This window comes from Chrysemys picta, chromosome 2 (assembly GCF_011386835.1).
Source record: "Chrysemys picta bellii isolate R12L10 chromosome 2, ASM1138683v2, whole genome shotgun sequence".
Classification (NCBI taxonomy): Eukaryota; Metazoa; Chordata; order Testudines; family Emydidae; genus Chrysemys; species Chrysemys picta.
Window position 1 is genome coordinate 281,728,424 of NC_088792.1, and position 19,424 is coordinate 281,747,847.

At 47.3% G+C, this 19,424-nt stretch overlaps 1 protein-coding gene across 1 annotated transcript in view; it reads right to left on the reverse strand.

The window, feature by feature from the left end:
- The window catches only part of GPR20 (G protein-coupled receptor 20), a 35,444-nt gene extending 19,256 nt beyond the window's left edge, over window positions 1-16,188 (reverse strand). Inside the window, exon 1 of the mRNA XM_005291057.4 lies at window positions 15,982-16,188. Coding sequence (XP_005291114.2) covers window positions 15,982-16,173 — 192 coding nt within the window. The 5' untranslated portion in view covers window positions 16,174-16,188. The remainder of the gene's footprint in view (window positions 1-15,981) is intronic.
- Between the last annotated feature and the right edge of the window lie 3,236 nt (window positions 16,189-19,424).

Genomic DNA, 19,424 nt, shown 5'->3' on the forward strand with positions numbered 1-19,424 from the left:
CCCAACACATTTTATTGATAATAGTAACTAAGAGCATCTTCCTGAAACAGGGCCAACACAAGACAAGCCTCCCAAGGCAATGGCAGCTGTCATAAATATAAAGGGAAGGGTAACCACCTTTCTGTATACAGTACTATAAAATCCCTCCTGGCCAGAGGCACAAAATCCTCTTACCTGTAAAGGGTTAAGAAGCTCAAGTAACCTGGCTGGCACCTGACCAAAAGGACCAATAAGGGGACAAGATACTTTCAAATCTGGGGGGAGGGGGAGAGAAAAGCTTTGTTCTGTCTGTTCCGTGTGGCTTTTGCCGGAGACAGATCAAGGAAGCAAGCAATCCAACTCCTATAGAGTTAGTAAGTATTTAGCAAGGAAATGCGTTAGATTATCTTTTGTTTTGGCTTGTGAATTTCTCTGTGCTGGGGGAATGTGTATCCCTGTTTTTTCTTTTTGTAACTTTAAGGTTTTGCCTAGAGGGAAACCCTCTGTGATTTGAATCTGATTGCCTGTGAGATTATCTTCCATTCTAATATTATAGAAGTACTCCTTTTACCTTTTTTCTTTCTAATAAAGTTCTATTTTTTTAAGAATCTGATTGGGTTTTTTGGTATCCTAAAAACCCAAGGCTGGTCTGTGCTCATCTTGTTTATTCTCAAGCCTCCCCAGGAAAGGGGGTGTAGGGCTTTGGGGAATATTTTGGGGAAATAGGACTCCAAGTGGTCCTTTCTCTGATTCTTTGTTTGAATCACTTGGTGGTGGCAGCGTTTACCTAATCCAAGGTACAAGGAAGAATTTGTGCCTTGGGGAAGTTTTAACCTAAGCTGGTAGAAATAAGCTTAGGGGGTCTTTCATGCGGGTCCCCACATCTGTACCCTAAAGTTCAGAGTGGGGAGGGAACCCTGACAGCCGCAGAGCGTGTCTAGAGTCATTTCATGGACACTTCCGCAGTAGCCCCTTTGAATGTAATACAGCCTCTGGGCAGGGCTAGGGAATGTTGATAAAGGCAGGAGCATCTACATAGCATTGCATCTGCCCCCTTCCCCCTCCTTTCCCCATTCCCACCCATCCCCTGTGCACGTTGCTGTGGGGACACTAAGCTCAGGAGCACGGAATGTGTATGGCACCCCTCAGACCTCCCCCCCCGCTACAGAACAGAATTTCGCCCCCCATCGGGGATTTCATCCTCAGCTGCAGAGGCAGGAATCACCTCGGTCATGAAAATTAACACTAACGGTAAATGAAGTCTCAAATATAATTAATTACGAAGCTGTTTTCTTCACTGGCTGCTGAATTTTGGTATAAACAGCTTAATGCAATATTTGTACACCATGTGTAGACACACAATAAAACAAACGGGGGAAGGCTGGGATACAGCCAATCAGCACGTCATAGGATCGTTCAAGGGAGATTGAGCTTTGGGTTTATAGGCCAGGCCCATAAATAGACCAACGGTAAACTCAGCCCATCAGCGTCTCATTGGACAGTGGTTACTAGAGAAGGTTGACCCCATTTTCTGGAATGTTTTCATCCTTGGATCTTTCCCAGGGAGCCGCAGGCTGAACTTTGTGTGGTTCTGTGTTATTTTTTAATGGGCTATTTTTGGTTTTCCCCCTAATCCGGAACAGGTTCTCTGCCCCTATTTCTGGAACATCCTCCCTAACCTCGGGAGCTTTCCAGTCCAGTTGGCCTTCTCCTCCTGAGCTCCAGGCCAGCCTTCTTTCTGGACACCCACGTCACTTGCGTGCTGCGAAATCCCAGGCTCTTTATAAGCAAGCATTATTTCAAGGGCTCCATGAATCATCTCTTCCCAGCTAATCATTGGACTGATGCAGGAGTTCGCATCACGCTCTCCCACCATCTTCTCTACCAAGGCTCCATCTTCCATGCTGGCATGCAATGGAATGAAGAGTACAATAGCGAAGGGGTGAACCCATGGAAACAAAGCAAATACTTCATTCTCCTCTATACAGGCTGTGATGGGAACATAACGGAGACGTTCCAGACATGCTCTTGCCCTAGAGAGTAAATCTCAAGTTAAACCCGCTAGGAGGGATTCTTTCCAAAGTCCTGGTCAGGGACAAGGAGGAGATTTTCTCCCAGGGTGTTCTCTTGATATTGGTATTCTATTGAGATTGGTGTTCTGTCCACCTGCTCATTGGCTGGGTGGTTCCCTGCTTTGTCCCACTGCTGACTTTGCATGCCACACAGCCGCTGTACTCCCAGCCCTAGCACATGGGGTAAACGGAGCTTTCCCTGCTGTCACATACTCTCCCTCGTTGCTGAATTTAGAGCTGTATTCACAGTGGCAACAGCTGGAACATTTCAAGTGGTCTGTGAGACTGTGCCGAGCATGATGTGTGGAGAGGCAGGTTTCCCATGGATGTCTGTAGGCCTAGCCAGATGCTGCAGTTAAGGTGGAGATGGCCTATCTGGTTTCTGAGCCAGGCACATTTTTCATTGACTACCAGGAAGCATGGGCACAACTCAAGGGCAGCAGCAGGGCCATTGTATCCCTATGTTCAGTCATTTATAATTTTCTCAAAAAGCAAAAACAAACAAAAAAATACCAAACTTATGGGCTGGAATTTCTCATGCTTGCTCAGATGGCTATGCGATGATGTCAAGTACTGTATAGCATGTTCAAATGTTTTAGGTGGGAAAAGGTACTAGTTAAACCTAAAACAACATATTAGAGACAGTGGGGTATTCAGGATAGGGCACTGGACTGAGAAGCAGGAGACCTGGAGTCTAGAGTCACTTATCTGCGTTGTGCCTCAGTTTACCCATCTGTAAAATAGGGATAATACTGCTTATCCAAGTGCTATGAGACATCAGATGAGAAGTGTCATTATCTTAATTACACATGCTCACTGGAGACACAGTATAAAATGAATGAACTTCTTTAACATTATATTCTATTAGTAGCATAGAACATACCAGTGCCCAGCACTGCGTGGTCACATAATGAAAGATTGTATTGTAGTCAGAGATGGCCCCTGACCCAATCCCTAGATCAAATCCCCATGAACTTTGCAGGAGTCTGGATCTGGATCACAGGTCCCAAAATCCTGAATCTGACCATTTCCTGGACTTTTGACACAGTTAGATCTGGATTTCATGGGGTTTTTTTAGGGTCAAAGAAAGTGTTCCTCTTTCTGTCGGGCAGGGGAGGGAGCCCATATCCAGAGAAGCCTCGGCTCCGGTAACGGGCTCTCAGGCAGTAGTAGAATCAGCCTTGTGGTTTAAACTGAAATGATCAGTGGGGTTTTTCTGGGAAGAATAATTGGTTGAAATCAAACAGTGGGAATGATACTGGTATGTCTAGTAGCAACTTCTCTATTCGTTATGTGCAAACTGGTTCAGAAACAAATGAGACTCCTCCCCCCTCCCCAATATATACCAGTTCCTCAATCACAAATCCTTAAAGACCATGCCCTTGATTTTCTTGGGCAGCCGGGGTGGTAGTGCCATGCAGTGAGTTTGGTACAAGACCGAGAATTTGGAGGATTGGCAATAGTTTCTGTTGTGAACCCTGACACTGATTTGGAAGACTGTGGACAAGTCACGTAATGCTGCTCCACCCTGACTGTCCCCGTCCGTAACATGGGGATAATGCTATTTTCATCTGTAGATCTCAAAGCACTTTGCAAAGGGAGGTAAACTGCAAAGTATTGTTCTTTGTTCAACTTCATCAAACAATAGGGGGGAAAAACAGGATCATTTTCTTCCATTGCCCACAACTTACAAGAACTTCCTTCCTTGTGAAACATGAAGGAGGAACCTGCAGCGATAATGGAAATGTTTTTCAAGTGTTTTGGACCCATTGTGTTTACATCAGTGTTGACGAGGGAAATGTATTTATTTCCCCACACTCCAGCAGCAGCAGCGGCAGCGAAGAAGGGCTCTGTGATTGGAGAGCGAGCCTTGGACAGGAGTGTGGGAACATTTTCAAAAGGGCACCGAGCAAAACATTGGCTTCAGTTCTAATCCGAGGGACGGAGTGTAGTGGAGAAGGGGGCGAGATTCCATCAGGTGGCAGCCTGATTTCCTATAGACTGTGCCCTCTGCTCAACACCCCTAGCCTAACTCATCTACCTGCAGCAAAGGGAGAGGGACATGAGTCAAACTGATCATGGAGCGCAGGATGCCCAGCTCCGAGAGAGCTGCTGGCTGTTATTTTGCTATAATGACAGGTTTCAGAGTAGCAGCCGTGTTAGTCTGTATCCGCAAAAAGAACAGGAATACTTGTGGCACCTTAGAGACTAACAAATTTATTAGAGCATAAGCTTTCGGATGCATCCGAAGAAGTGGGCTGTAGTCCACGAAAGCTTATGCTCTAATAAATTTGTTAGTCTCTAAGGTGCCACAAGTACTCCTGTTCTTTTTGCTGTAATGGTTATCGGAGGGAGCTGGGAGTCAGCAAACCTGTCTCCTCCTCCCAGCTCTGACAGGGGCCCTGTTCACGTTCTGGGTGAGGATTCTGAAGGGTTCTCGTTTTATTCAGGCTGGTTCTCCCACCCCCTCGTTTGGAGGCTCATGCTCCTTGGGAACTAGGCCCAGTTGTCTGAGGGGGAGTCTGATGCAAGAGTGAAGAAGGGCCAGATTTACCCCTCCTGTCCCTGGCTGGCTCCGAGGGAGTGATGGCAGGGAGGATGTTAGCTCACAATGCGCGCAGCTTAGTGAAAGCGCAAAAATTCATCGCAGACAGCTCTTGAATGCCACGGGGTTTTAATGGCCAGTGGAGTCCATCCAGGGGCAAATCAAGGTTTATAGGTGCAGGGAGGCTGGAAGGAAGAGTCTGCATGGGGCCTGATGTTTTGGGTCCCCTGAAGTATTGTTGAGCCCAACTTAGTTTCAATCCACCACTGCCATTGCATGACAGGAAATCAAGCTCCGCTTCTCAACCTCCCACGCTCGATTTTGAATGACAGCCCTAAACCTAACATGCTACAGGAAGTACAATGACTTGTACGGCAGCTGGTGGCCGGCTGTCAGAACAGACATAACCCATCGGGGCTGGTGGCTCAGACAGCAGCAAGCCTTGCTCAATCAAACTCTACTCTTCGTTACACCTCCGCCTCTCCCGTCCTCTGCATGTTCTTCTACAAGGTGAACTATGACGGTGCATCCTGCCAGGCCAGAGGTTGCTGTGCTGAGGTGGCCTCCACTGGGAGTAGCTCTTTGGCTACATCACACACCCCTGTGCCAGGCTGGTGCTCACCTCTGCTTGGAGATGGCTCAGAACTAAACCCTGGAGCCAGCCCCACCAGCCCTTGGGGTGGGGAGAAATTCCAGTTCTAAAATGAGACACAGATTTTACATTTGTCCCCTAGCTCTACCATGGGCTGAACCAACACGTTAGAGCCAAACATCCTCAGATTTTGGGGGGTGGAGGGGAGGTGTTCAGATTCTGGATCTGGGTCTTAAATATTTGCTTCAGGTTCGTTGCCAGTGATGGTGTTTGCCTCTTTGGGTTGGCCATCCCAGATCAGACCAGTGAGCATCTTGCCTCCAGTAGGTGCCTGATACCTGAGAATTCAGAAGGAGGAAACACCCTCCTCCTTCTCCTATACAAGAACCCAGCAGGCCAACTGTGCCAGGCCATGCTGCACACTGAGGAAATATTCCTTCCTGTCTCCTGCTCTGAAGCATCATCATCATCAACCATTGTTATTTCTATTGCAGTGGTGACTAAGGGCCTCCAATCAAAGATCACGGTTCCATTGTGCTAGGTGTGCTACAAAAATACAGGGAAAAGGCAGACCCTGTCCCAGTGAGCTTACCACCTGGGTTTATAACAAGACAGAACTGGTGGGTGGAACAGACATACGGGGTTGTGGGGGAGATGGGGGATGAGGTAACAGTAAAATGAGCTTGTTTTGCCCAAGAAGCAGGGCTCAGCTCACCACCAGCCTAGCTGTTTTAAGCAGCACAAGATTCTAGCTGTGGATGAGTTGGGTTTCCTTCCTCTCTCATCTCCTGGGGATGGTGGATTCTCTGGATGAAGGAACCTAAACTGCGAGCAACATCTGTTCTTTCTTTCCTTCCTTCTCCTGTGAAAGCAGCACCCTGGCCTCCACAGACGGGCTCTAGTATCTCCTCACGTTCTAAGAGCTCTGGTTCCCCGGGGTTTGAATGGACCAGTAGATGACAATTGCTTGTTACCCCCATAGAATGAAAGGTGGCTTTTTGTTGAAGTCACCTTCCTGATCTTAATTCCCTCCCAAGGACAACCCACCTTTCTGGCTGAAGAGTCACGGAAGCTGAAGATGGAACAGAGCTAAAAGCGCTTTTAATCCATACGTAGGGGATCAATTCAGGGTTCTTCCCTACAGTACAGTCTGTCCATGCCAGCTTTAAGTGATGCAGACAATTAGGACACTGCTCCGTAGGGGACTGTCCTTTAGTCTAATACATTCCCGATTGACCTCTCTTTGTGAGCTGTGTCCAACCCATCTCAGTGAGAGTGTCTCTCCTGCTGCGATGGGACCACATTGCCTCTGAACTGCCCTGATGGTCCAGGTCTGAACTCAGGTCCCTCCTCTGGCACCGCTCCATGTTATATCACTGCGCCATTGCTCTCACTAGCAGCTGTTTCTTTTTTTAAGCTTAAGAAGCTAACTGCCAAGAATGCTACGTCCAGTTTTGCAGTGTCACGTGGATCTTTCTTTAATTCCCAGCAAAGGATTTCCTGCTGGGCTTGTTTGTCAGGGAGACGCAGGGGGACATTTGCATTTTGAGCAGGAGGATGTGGGGGGGGGGAGGCGATCACGTGTGAATTCAGCACTGAGCCCCCTTAAAGCTGCTCCTGCCCAGGTCCCAGCTCCTTGGCAGGTCAGCGCCCGGTGGGGTAATTCGCTCAACTGGAGTCAGTGTGAAGGTGCAGTGGCAGGAGCTGTGCGTGCACAGGGTCTGCGGGGAGAGAGGAGGGCGGCTTTATGACGAGAGTGGGGAAACCTGGTGAATTGTGGCAGATGAATTGAAGACACTGGAGACTGCTGAAATGACTCCGCGGGAAAACACTGTCTCAGTGGCAAGGCCCTTCCCTCCAGTGAACAGCAAGAACATACCTTAATGTTTAACCAGTAAAACAGCCTGGGATTCTGCTGAGACCTGTGACGGGAAGCCCAGCCTTCCTAAACCCCTTTGCTCCTTTCGCCTCCCAAACATCCCCTGGGCACCCACAGGAGAGAAGGGTGCAACTGAGCTGAAGTGACCTCCTTTGTCACTGGGGACCTGTACCAGTCACAGAAGGGCCAGCCCTGAACTCCTGCCCTTGTTCCAGGGACAAGTGTCCTGCCTGCCTCAAAGATGTTCAAAGGATGGGGCTGATGGCACAGCTGGCCTTGAACTCCAGAATTTGGTCAGGATCAGGGTTTCAATTTCAGACACAGCCCCATAAAAACAGGGTGGTTTGGATCCAGAGGTTTGGACTGAGCCCATCTGTGTTTAAACGTGGTAGGCAGCATTAAACTAGCAGTGCTGGACTGGCTCCAGTAGCTTTGAGCATGGCTTAGATTTCAGCAGGATGCATTCACCTATCTCTGTGTTTTGATGGACAGAAAGAAAAACGAGAAAAAAAGAGCTACCGCACTTTCAGATTACCCATGCAGAATTTGATTGCACCTGCCCTAGAACTGGGTCACGCGGTGGACATGCCCTGTCTCGAAGGGTGTTGTCAATATAACTTCACAAATACCCGTGAGGTAATCAGATACATCCCTAGGCCCTGATCCTGCAACTTGTGTGTGTGACTCTACAGTCAGTTGCAGGAGAACCGCCTTAGTGCCTGAGTCAGCAAAGCACTTACGAGTGTGAGTAGCCCCAGTGAAACCAGGTCCTTACGGTTAAAGCACCGACTTAACATTCAGAAGAGGGGGCTTCAGTTGCTGGCTTTACCCCAAAATGCCTTTGAGGCCTTGTGTCATTCACATAGCGCCTCAGTGCCTCATCTGTACAACACGGATGCTAATGCTTCCTTTTCCAGCAACTCCTTTGTCTTGTCAATTTAGACTGTCAGGTCTTCAGGGCAGGGACTGTCTCTCCCTGGGGGTGGGTACCGGACAATGGGTTCTGCTCTCAGTTGGAGCCTTTAGGCATGATTGGAATGGATAATAATAAATACTAGGGTGAAAGCCTGTAAAGTACATAAGCCAAGGCCATAAAATACAGGGCCCCGTCATCTTCAAAAATCATACTTCTCTCTGCAAATTCTGCAGCTGCTGCCTCCACAAGGGGTTTGTAAAATCGCAGTAAATGAAAGAAGCTGGTAAAAGAATTGCTTTTTTCCCTCTCCATTAAATGCCTGGTTTGTTTCCTTTGCACTGGCAGTTCTCCAGGATAGTTTGACTTTATAGTAACTTGGTTCTTCAGTCAGCCAGGCCCCGATCCTGCAGTGAGCTCTGGGTGAGTGGATCTCTGCACCTAGCTCACTGCAGGGCTGGTGCCTCAGTTTCCCCCGGCTCAAAAAACCCTTATAAACACCAGAGGTACAGAAACACTGATATTTAAAAGGGATTTTTTTGAGGGGGGGAATTAGGAGATCTGATTTAAGGGGGCTCCATTAGAAAATGGAATTAAAAAAAAAACTGTTAAAAATTCAAAATATACAGAGTTTCTTAAACTCTAAAAAACAGTGCTGCAGAAATCTATGGGCCCTGATAATAAGATTGGTGGTTTTTATTTGTAAGATGACAGTACCTTGTATGCCTTAAATGTGACTGCCCCATGAATTTCCCAGCCATCCGAAATCGATTGCACCTTCAATTGTTACTTCTTCAGAAAGCTTGCTCGCTAGAATAACACATTATTAATGATTATTAATTATTCCAGCTTTATCTTTCCTGTTTCCTAGGGATTGGCTGGATGGAGTGACCCTGCTGCATTCTGCTATCTCAGAGGTAGCTCTGATTAACCAAAAGTCCAAGGGAATTCCCCCCTCCACACCCCCAGGGATTTAGCAGCAGAGAGTAACTCTTGACTGCAGATTACCAAGGAGGCCTTGAACTCACTGCAGAGCAGGCAACTAACGGCAATATTTGGGGAGGGCCAGAACTAAATCATAAGGTCATCCATAATTCATCTTCTTGGAAGACTCAGGCCCCTCAATCAAGCCTCCTTTATAGACACACGACGAGTTCCTTGGCTGGGACTTAAGTACAAATTGCCTGTGCTGTAAAATCTTGATTCACTTCTGCAGCCGTATCTCATCACGACCCTTTGTTACATTATGTTTCATTACTTTGTCTTGGGCTGTGCCAGGGCTCAGGACACATGCCCTGCATCAACCCAAAGCAGATCCTGTATCTTGTCCAACTAAGCCTCGAACACGGATCTCCCTAATGGAAATGCTAGTCCACTTCATTAGAATAATCATCTGGCCTCCCTCTGTTGGATTCTATTGGTGGCTGTTGGCTTTAACTGGAGGTTGAGTGGTCCCAGGAACCAGTAGACCAACAAATGTGTTACAAAACCTAGTTGGCCAAATGGACATAATGGGGTCCAGTTTGCAATGTGCACTTGGTTTGAATATACAGCGGTTTTAACATGCCTATTTTCTGTCTGTACACACACACACGTAACCATCATACACATATACATGCATATATTTGAGGCGTCCAAACTCGATATGACTTAATCATGAATTGGGTTTACATTTCTGTCTGAAACTGAAAGGAAGTAGCACTGAATTATCCCTTGGCATGGCTTCTGCTGTTGGGCACGTTCTCTTTACGGTGACATGTTGCCTTCGACAGCAGTAACATCTGAGACATTATAAGCAGGAAAGAGAAAGAAATCAATCTTTTCGGTTTAGCAAGTTGTGTCTGGCCTGGGGCCCAAATATTTTGTGCCTACAAAGTTGAGTGTGTCCACCTTAATCGGTATGACAGAGGTACAGCCTGTAGAAACGACAGGTCCCAGCATGTATTGCTCCCCTTTGACCTACGCAGTTTTTGCAGCTGCAGTTCACTCCTTTTACTATAATGCAACTTAGGCTGATGCCCTCAGGCTGACAAGTTTCTCATTTGCACAAATTTGGTTGCTCTTTTATAAAAATCTTTCAGCTCACCCAAGGATTGTTAAAATAGATTGTGCTTCCTCTTGTCTCCTTTCCTTTTCCAGGACAAATAAACGACAGGCGACAATGTTTTAAAATTTGCCATCTCATCGTAGCCAAGTATATATCAGTCCCTCTATTGTAAATTATCATCTACTGTTAAGCTCTCTTGGTCAAGGATTAGTGACTAAACTGTCTCAAGTGCCTTTAATAAATCAATGCTTTTAAAATGATCTGCCCCTCCCCCCGCCTCCCCAGCCCAGCTGCGTGTTAAGGTAGTAACTGATTGATCGGAAGGCAGTGGGTTTGGTGGCTCAGGGACAGGAACGGAGGAGTCAGTTGGAATGGGTTCTAGTTTTCAGCTCTACCATTAGAGGGGTAGCCGTGTTAGTCTGGATCTGTAAAAAGCAACAGAGGGTCCTGTGGCACCTTTAAGACTAACAGATGTATTGCAGCATAAGCAGCTCTACCCTTTGCAGCCCTACCATTGACTCATTGCGTGACCTTGGGCAAGTCATTTTGCCTCGCTGGGCCTCAGTTTCCCCATCTGTAAAATGCAGATAATACCACTTTTCATCTGAACGTGGAAACACTTGGCCGATGCCAAGTAGTGCTGTATTATAAACCAAACCAGCGACAGCGTCCTCCACAGCTAAGGCACTTTCTACAGCCAGCACGAACCCTGTGCTGTATCTGTCACATGTATGCAGCGACCAGACCTTTGTCTTTATAGTTGGTAAAAGGAGCCCAGATCCTTGAGTCTGACACCTGCAAAACAGGGTGTTTCATTTTTCAAAGCACATTTGCTGAGCTACCGCGTCCCTCGCACTACACTTGATTTACAGGCATGAGTGAGCCCTGGGGCCTGTGTAATACAGCTCACTAGCCTGGATTGATCTCAGATACTCATTCCGTGGCAGGTTCATGCAGTATGAATGACCAGGGAAGGTGCCAGGCTGAAATCTCCGGGAGACTGACGTTCTCTCCGTGTATCAACAGAACAGGTACAGCCCTGGGGAGCGATACTAGCAGCTCTCCCCACCCCAGCCGTCTGCTTCTAGCCAGACCCCTTAGCTGGATTCAAATAGGTGATCTAGAGGCAAAGGAGTCTCTTAATCCTGACGTAGGGGATGGCACAGCCATAGTGCTCGGAGCAGCAGGGCTGGGGTTTGTAGGTTTCCTAGAGCTGCAGGACTGAATCCCAGAAAGATGAAAGTCCAAACTGAAGTGTGTGTGTGTGTGTGTGTGTGTGTGTGTGTGTGTGTGTGTGTGTGTTGGGAGGTGGGGTGAGGTGGGGTGGGGGGATTCTTTTACAGAACATTTTAAATACCAAGATCCTGTCTTCTGTGCATGGCCATTTGAGAACTGCCATACTTTTCATATGAGAAACTGTTTGCTCTGGTATCTTTGGCCACAATTTGCCTCCTGCTGTATGCAGGTAACCTCCTTTAGTACATCACTGTCGTGCCTTGAGTGTAGTTTTGGGATGCCCTTTGAGATCTTTCTGAATGAAAGGTGAATGAATAAATGCCCTCGTACCCCATTAACAGCTCCCTGACTCACACCAACACCCACCCAGCTGCTCCATGCTTGGGCTAGGGAATCCCACAGTGGGCAGAGATCCACTCACACAGAGCTCATGGTCAGCTCAGGGCCGGGCTGACTAATGACGACACAGGAGAAACAGGCTCGTACTTTAAGACCGGTTTTATCCAGCAGCAAATTGCCATTTTGCTGCTGGATAAAATGGAGATTTTCAGCAAACATCCCACACGGTTCTTAGAATGATTCATTGACACTTAAGATCGATGCCCATCAACATTAGCTGGCAGATCAAAGCTTCGTTCCCTCATGGTGACTTAGATCTGAAACCATGCACCAAACGAAAGCATTTGTTGATCATTCACTCAGTGTATCACTTAAACTCCCTTTCTCTGTCCCTCTCAGCACATCCATCGCAGAGGCTAGCAACATCAGTGCGCAAATGGCTGGGGAGCTCCCTGTCGGGCATGCTCTATGTGTGGGATTTGGCTTTGGGACACACTGCCAAAGCCCAGGTATTTTAACCTTTGGGACATGCTGCCAAGCCCACCTTGTCACCGGTCTTTTGGGGACAAGGCGGGCAGAGGTTTATCCTCTGGCTTTATTTTATTACCCCCATTATGTTTGCTGGTAAACAGATATCTGTCAACGTGGGAGGAGCAGCCCTTCGTGTCACGTATTTCTAACTGATGGAAGGGCAGATAGTGAGGCTTTTATAGATCTAAGTAAACAAACAGCGAATAAAAAAGAATGGCTCTTGGCAGTATCCTCGTGTATACTGACCACAGTAAACGTCTCCTCAGGATTGATGCACAGATAGGAGATGGAACAGATATCATGTATCTAAGTGGCACCACCCCGTCTGGTGACATCATTCCCAGTTGATGTCAGTGCCTAGCTAAACCTAGCTCCTTCTGGCCTATGATTCCTCTTCTTTTGGCTTCTCCCCTTCTGGCCTCACCTCTCCCACATCTGTCTTTGGCCTGTGACCTTAACCCAACCTCTTCCATTTCTGGACCTTGTCAGATCCCATCCAGCTTCTGCTTCCATTCTCTATGACCAACTAGATCAGAAGACCCGCCCCTACCTACAAGGAGAATCAATAGGATTTGCTGTGTGGCCTGGAGTCCCTAAACCATTGGCTGATTCATAGTGGCCCTGCTAGAAATGATAAAGAGCTGCAGCTAAAACTCACAAGGAAAACTAAAGTCTATGGAGGAAGAAGAGGGAGGGAGGGTTCTTTAAAATATTTGCAAAGGGGCCTTTGGAGAAGCTATGGACATTTGTAAGAAAGGTCTGTTGAAATGTCGCAGGATGTTCACCCACATGGAGAATTGTGTAGTAAAGTTTTAAACCCCTGGGCATTTACAACAATGCCTTATAATACTCCATGGAGTAAACAATGTATAAACAACGTGTCCTTTCGAGTTTTGTAAGAGAGCTAAGACAATGCAGAATCGCTGGCCTAAATTTTCAAAAGTGCCTAGGGATTTTGGGTGCACTACATGAGTCACCTCTGAGATTTTCAGGAAGTGCCGAGCGTCCACCATCTGAACATCAGGCCCCTTTCAGTTGGGCACCTAAACACAGAGGGACTTAGAATCACTATTCACTTCTGCAGACTAGGGCCACGATGCTTGTTCCTCCCTCTGGACAGGGGATATGGCTGCTGACTGTTAAATGTAGCTTCAGGTCGAATGTAGCCGCTGTGCTGATCAGTGTACCAGACCTGTCCCCACACCCTCCATTGGCTGCAATGGGATTTGAGAGAACAACGGTGCTGAAGTGCGTGCTGCGGGGAGCGGCGCTGTCGTCCTGTCTCTTGTTTATGTGTCTGGGGTGTTGCAATCACATCGGGGGTATTATTGTTGGTCTGACCCACTGCAACTCCCAGGTGGAGTTTTGCTTGGAAATCAGCCTTGACACAAGGAGGGCATGCGGAGGGTCTCATCCCTCTGCCTTCTCCTGCCCCCTCAGTGACTGGAGGCTTTCTGGGGGCTTTTGGCTCCATTACACTCTGCTGAGTACAAGGTAGACTATGGCTCAGTATGTGTCCGAAGAGCTTACGGAGGAGTTATTTTATACAAAGCGAGTGCTTGTGTAACCCACACACCTCCTGGGTGTGGTGTTCTGTCCCATCTAGTGGCACTGAGACCACTTAGCGAGAGATTAATGCGTCTGCTCTACAGCCTTAACTAACAGCCATATTGCTTTGAGCTCGTGTAGTAGAGGCTCATGCACTTTAAGCTCCAGAGATCCCAGGTTCGATTCCCCCAGCGACGACGGGGGTCTGTAGGTGTTACCCCTGGCTTTCCAACTGAGATGGAGGAGGTCAAGTGGCAGAAATGGACCGAAGCAAAAGTTGGTGGAGTCAGCGGGATTGACTCACTTGAGGGATTGGGTGTTAATGTTGTCCTGAGGCATTGCCGTGGGGCTTGGGGGGAATTTGTCTCTGTTGTTTTTCTCCTGGATTGGCTGAGGGGTTTATTTTCTGTCAGAAGAAGTTTAAAACATTCTCATTTAAAAAGTTTACCAGTCTATGGCCAGCTCTTCCCTTCACTTATGCCCAGTGTGACCCCCCCCCCCATGTCAGCACCATTGCTCAGAGGGTAATGTCGGAGGGGACAGATTTTTCACATGACCGGTTGCAGACGTGATTGGCGCATGGCTGCTGTCTTGTCCTGCACAGCTATGTGTTTATTAGCGATGAGCCCAAGGCACAAAGTTTAGATCTAAATCCAGAAATCAGGGGTGTTTGCACCTGGGTTTTCAGCTGGGATTCTGCCTTTAGTTTGTAATTAGGGATACAACATTTCATAGACATGCTGCCATCCTGTCTTCACTTTCTGATACAGTAGGTTTTGTTGCTTTAAGAATGCATCTCTAGCTCCAGGAAGATACCAGATTTTAGTTAAGGAAAGAAATGGGAGTCTGCCTTTAGGAAATGTTTAAAGAAAAGGTGCCTTGCATTGCTAACACCATTGTGTGACGTGAGCCAAAAGATAACTCAGTTTTCAGTTAAATACACACGCCCACTAACTATACTCAAAAAGAAGAACAGGAGTACTTGTGGCACCTTAGAGACTAACAAATTTATTAGAGCATAAGCTTTCGTGGACTACAGCCCACTTCTTCGTATATACATCCGAAGAAGTGGGCTGTAGTCCACGAAAGCTTATGCTCTAATAAATTTGTTAGTCTCTAAGGTGCCACAAGTACTCCTGTTCTTCTTTTTGCAGATACAGACTAACACGGCTGCTACTCTGAAAACTAACTATACTGTGCACGCAATGGGTGTGTAATGATACAGAAAAGCCAAATCATAGACATTGCAGAGACCTGTGAGGCCATTCAACCCATCCCACAACTAGCTCAGGATTGGTCCCGATAGCACATTTCCCAGTGCTTTCACCAGTCCGCTTCTGAATGTCTCAGGCGATGGGGCTTCTATACTGGGGAGACTTTCCCACATCCTAACTGCTTCCATCATTAGGAAGCAACAGAGGGTCCTGTGGCACCTTTGAGACTAACAGACGTATTGGGAGCATAAGCTTTCGTGGGTAAGAACCTCACTTCTTCAGATGCAAGAAGTGAGGTTCTCACCCACGAAAGCTTATGCTCCCAATACGTCTGTTAGTCTCAAAGGTGCCACAGGACCCTCTGTTGCTTTTTACAGATTCAGACTAACACGGCTACCCCTCTGATACTTGACATCATTAGGAAGTTCATCCTAATAGATTTCAGACTCAGTTTTCATTATCTTAATTTAAACTCATTACTCCTAGTTCTGGATTTATACATACACACATGTACGATCTACAGGTATCTTCTATCAAGTAAAGCTATACATATTACACCAAATGCTAACAGACATCTATCCACAGTATGCTTGTAGATACACCTGTGCTTGTGTGTGTGTAAGTATCGACACACACGCACATATAGCAGACAGATATAAATAACGTGTTTATTTCTATATACAAATCAGTTCTGATATAATTGAACAACATGGAAAACACTGGATTTTTCCCGTGCTAAACTGAAGAATGACATTCGCATTTTTGAACCAGATACTTGACTATTAAACTCCAGAATGACTCTGATGTCTAGAAAGCCATCAATGACTGAGACTTACTGTAATTTAAGGACCATTTCTACTTGTGTTCTGCTGCCTCTCCCGTACATTGAACAAACCAGCTCAGGACACACTAGACTTGTTGGTAAGGATTTTCAAATGAATTAAATGCCCTCCAACACGTGTATAAACCAACCGCCAGGACCTAACACGCTTCATTTCTAAACTGCAATTGATAAAACTCCCTGAGGGAACATCAGCCCGACTGTCTGCTCAGGGAGGTCAGTGCAGAGGAGAGCACAGTACTTACACAGTTTGAATGAGAAAGATCAGCTGCGGGTCTTGAAGTCTGCTCCCAGATCCTTGAATCGAATGACAGTGCAGTTACTCCCCAGCGCCGAGCCCTGCAGAGTAATACAGGAACCAGACCTCTTTGGTTTACTTTTACATTGACGTCAGCGCCTTTTTCTAGCATCCCCGGCTCATTTTGGTAACAGGCCATTTTAGGGGGTGGGGGGGAGAGAAAGAGGAGTAAGTGGGATAGTTTTATAACTGTCTTTAGGAGGGAGCCAGGCAGCTGTGGGATGGTGTGTGGGCAAGTGTGTGTATTGAACATAGATGAACACTGCATATAGAGCAGTGCAGACTTTTATGGACGGTCATTCAAAGCCTGATTCTGCTCTCACCCCAGTTCTACACTGGTGTTCCACCACACAAAGGAGTCGCTCCTTATCTACACCACTACGAGTGTAAAATGCGCCCATTCCGATTTGGTCCCGTTTTACCCCCACTGCTGTAAGTGCCTGTGCCTGGCAGTAGAAAAATCAGGTCTTGTGCGTGTGCAGGATATATGGGCATGCACGGGTAGGCCAATTTTTTAAAAAATGGATGCCTACAGTTAGGATCCTAAGTCTATATTTAAGTACCTAAGTAAGTGGCCGGATTTTCAAAAGGGCTCAGCACCTAGCCGATCTTTTTAAAGTCAATGGGAGCAGCAGATACTACCCCAGAATATCTGGCCATGTAGTGTATAGGTTTGTGCAGTATCACTGTGTATGTGTGCATATTTTGCAATATGGTATGCACATACACTGTGTGTACAGGATGTGTCTGTATGCACAATATAGCTGTGTGTACTATGTTCATACACTCAGTATAGTGGATTCATATTTGTGGAGAGCTTTGAGATCTACAGGCAGAAGCTGGAGCACCGGGCAAGCGCTAAGAGTTATGATTCCAGCTGGTTGAATTGTTCGGTTTGGTGAATTTAGCACTTCTTTCTGCTTGTGAATAGATCCAGGTTGTTCTGCTTGGACAAACAATTTTCAGGGTCTCAACCATATGTTATGAATCATGCCCCAAAATAACGTTAGATTTCTTTTCAGGCATGATCCTGCAAACACTAAGGGTACGTCTACACTACCCGCCGGATCAATGGATAATGATCGATCTATCGGGGATCGATTTATCACGTCTAGTGTAGACGTGATAAATCGATCCCCAATCACTCTGCCGTCAACTCCTGTACTCCACCGCGGCGAGAAGCGGAAGCGGAGTCGACGGGGGAGGGCGGCAGTGGACCCCGCGCCGTGAGGATGCGAGGTAAGTCGACCTAAGATACGTCAACTTCAGCTACGAGAATAGCATAGTTGAAGTCGACGTATCTTAGGTCGATCCCCCCCCGCCCCAGTTGTAGACCAGGCCTAAGAGTCTGTCTCCACTGCACACTAAGCCCAGGTCAGTGGCCTCCAAGCCTGTGGACTCGGTATTTCCAAACCCGTGCTTAGCAACCACACTGCATTGTGAACCCGGGTTTACAATTGCTGGACCCAGGTCTCACAACTGTGCTAACACGTCCACATTGCCCTATGCAGACCTTCTGACTTGGGTCTGTGGCTTGGCCAGTGTCCATGACAGGGCTTGGACTGAGTCACAGCGGGACTTGAACACTGATCCTACGCCCCGGCAGGGTCCTAGGATCTGGGTCCTGAATGCTTGCTGGCCGAGTCAGACTGCTTTGTGTGTGGATGGAAAGAGGGCTTGGGCTCAAACCTGAGTCAGAACCTGGGCTTCGTGTGCAGTGTAGACATACCCTTACATACTCTGGTACTAAAAGCTCCTGTGATGAAGCTGAAATGGAACCTACAACATCAGAACAGTAAAGTTACTAAGACTACAAGCTCTTTGGGGCATGGGCTGTCTGGCACGATGGGGCCTTGCTCCATAATTGGAGCCCTGGGGCACTACCACCGTGCAAATAATACATGAAATTATCATCAGCAGCTGTGTTTGTATCCCACCTGCAGTGATCCCCGGAGCAATTACACTGAGTGGAGTAACAGAGGGTCCTGTGGCACCTTTAAGACTAACAGAAGTATTGGGAGCATAAGCTTTCGTGGGTAAGAACCTCACTTCTTCAGATGAGTGGAGTGTATTCGCCAATACATATGTGATGAATGTTACACATTACACACCACATTGCTGTGTATTATTTTAGATCATATGTGAACGCTGTGTAGTTATGCTACGTTCCATAACTATGAATTGTGTTATGCTTTTCCCAGAATGCTGTTCACTCATGCCATCCCGTAACACTTTGCAACAGTTAAACCTGGCTCTTGGCACAGGCAATTACAAAACTCTGTCAGGAACAAGATGGATGACAGTTAGGGGGTGCTTACATGGCCCACTGGCACCTGGAATGTGATGTCCAAAGCAAAGATAAGGAAGGCACAGGACAGGAAACAAGAGAAACTGGTACATAGTGGAGGGGTTGACCCTTGGGTGACTTATAGACTCCTCGCGGTCAGTGAGGTCATGCCTAGTGGTCAGAGCAGGCATCAATCAAAGCCCAGGGCCAGAAGCAGAGGCCAGATGCCAGAGCCAAGGGTCAGAGCTGGAGTCAGGAATCAGAGCCGAGGGTCAGAACCGGGTTACCTGGAATGAGGCAAGGTAGGAGCTACGCTGCAGCAAGCACAGACACTATCACAGCCACAGCCAAACACTTTGAGCAGCCACTTAAGAGCCAGTCTGTTTAAGAGCCGGTCTGCTCACTCTGCCAATCAAGCCGGTGGCGTAGCCAATTAGGCAGCCTACTACAGGCCAGCTGTGCTCGTTAGGGTGCCTGAACCGTGGCTTTGCCCAACACCCTGCTGCCTGATACTCTCTAACTTGTAAACAACTGGGCTAGAAACGTAAGTAGTCTTAGATGCATATTTTCAAAGCAGACCTACTGTGTAAGGTGAAGGCAGTGAGATTGCTTCCCAAAAGGGTGGTACATACATCTCCTTTCGTCCGCTGCTTTGTCTTTGCCTCATAAACTGACTCAGCTTGGCTGTTTGGTCTCCTGAATACTTTTAATATCAGAGGGGGGAGGGATAGCTCAGTGGTTTGAGTATTGGCCTGCTAAACCCAGGGTTGTGAGTTCAATCCTTGAGGGGGCCACTTGGGGATCTGGGGCAAAATCAGTACTTGGTCCTGCTAGTGAAGGCAGGGGGCTGGACGTGATGACCTTTCAAGGTCCCTTCCAGTTCTAGGAGATGGGATATCTCCATTAATTCTCAGTCTTATAATTCTCAGAGCAAGAGTGTAGTCAAGCAATTGACTACCCTTAATGAACCAGGGCTTACTACTGGTTGTATCCCCACTGAAAACCCTAGTAACAGGTAAGCTCACTAGTGTGGGATCATGGAAGAAGACCCTTTCATTGTATCTGGAGCAGGCACCTGATTTAGTCTATATCTGTCGAGGGCC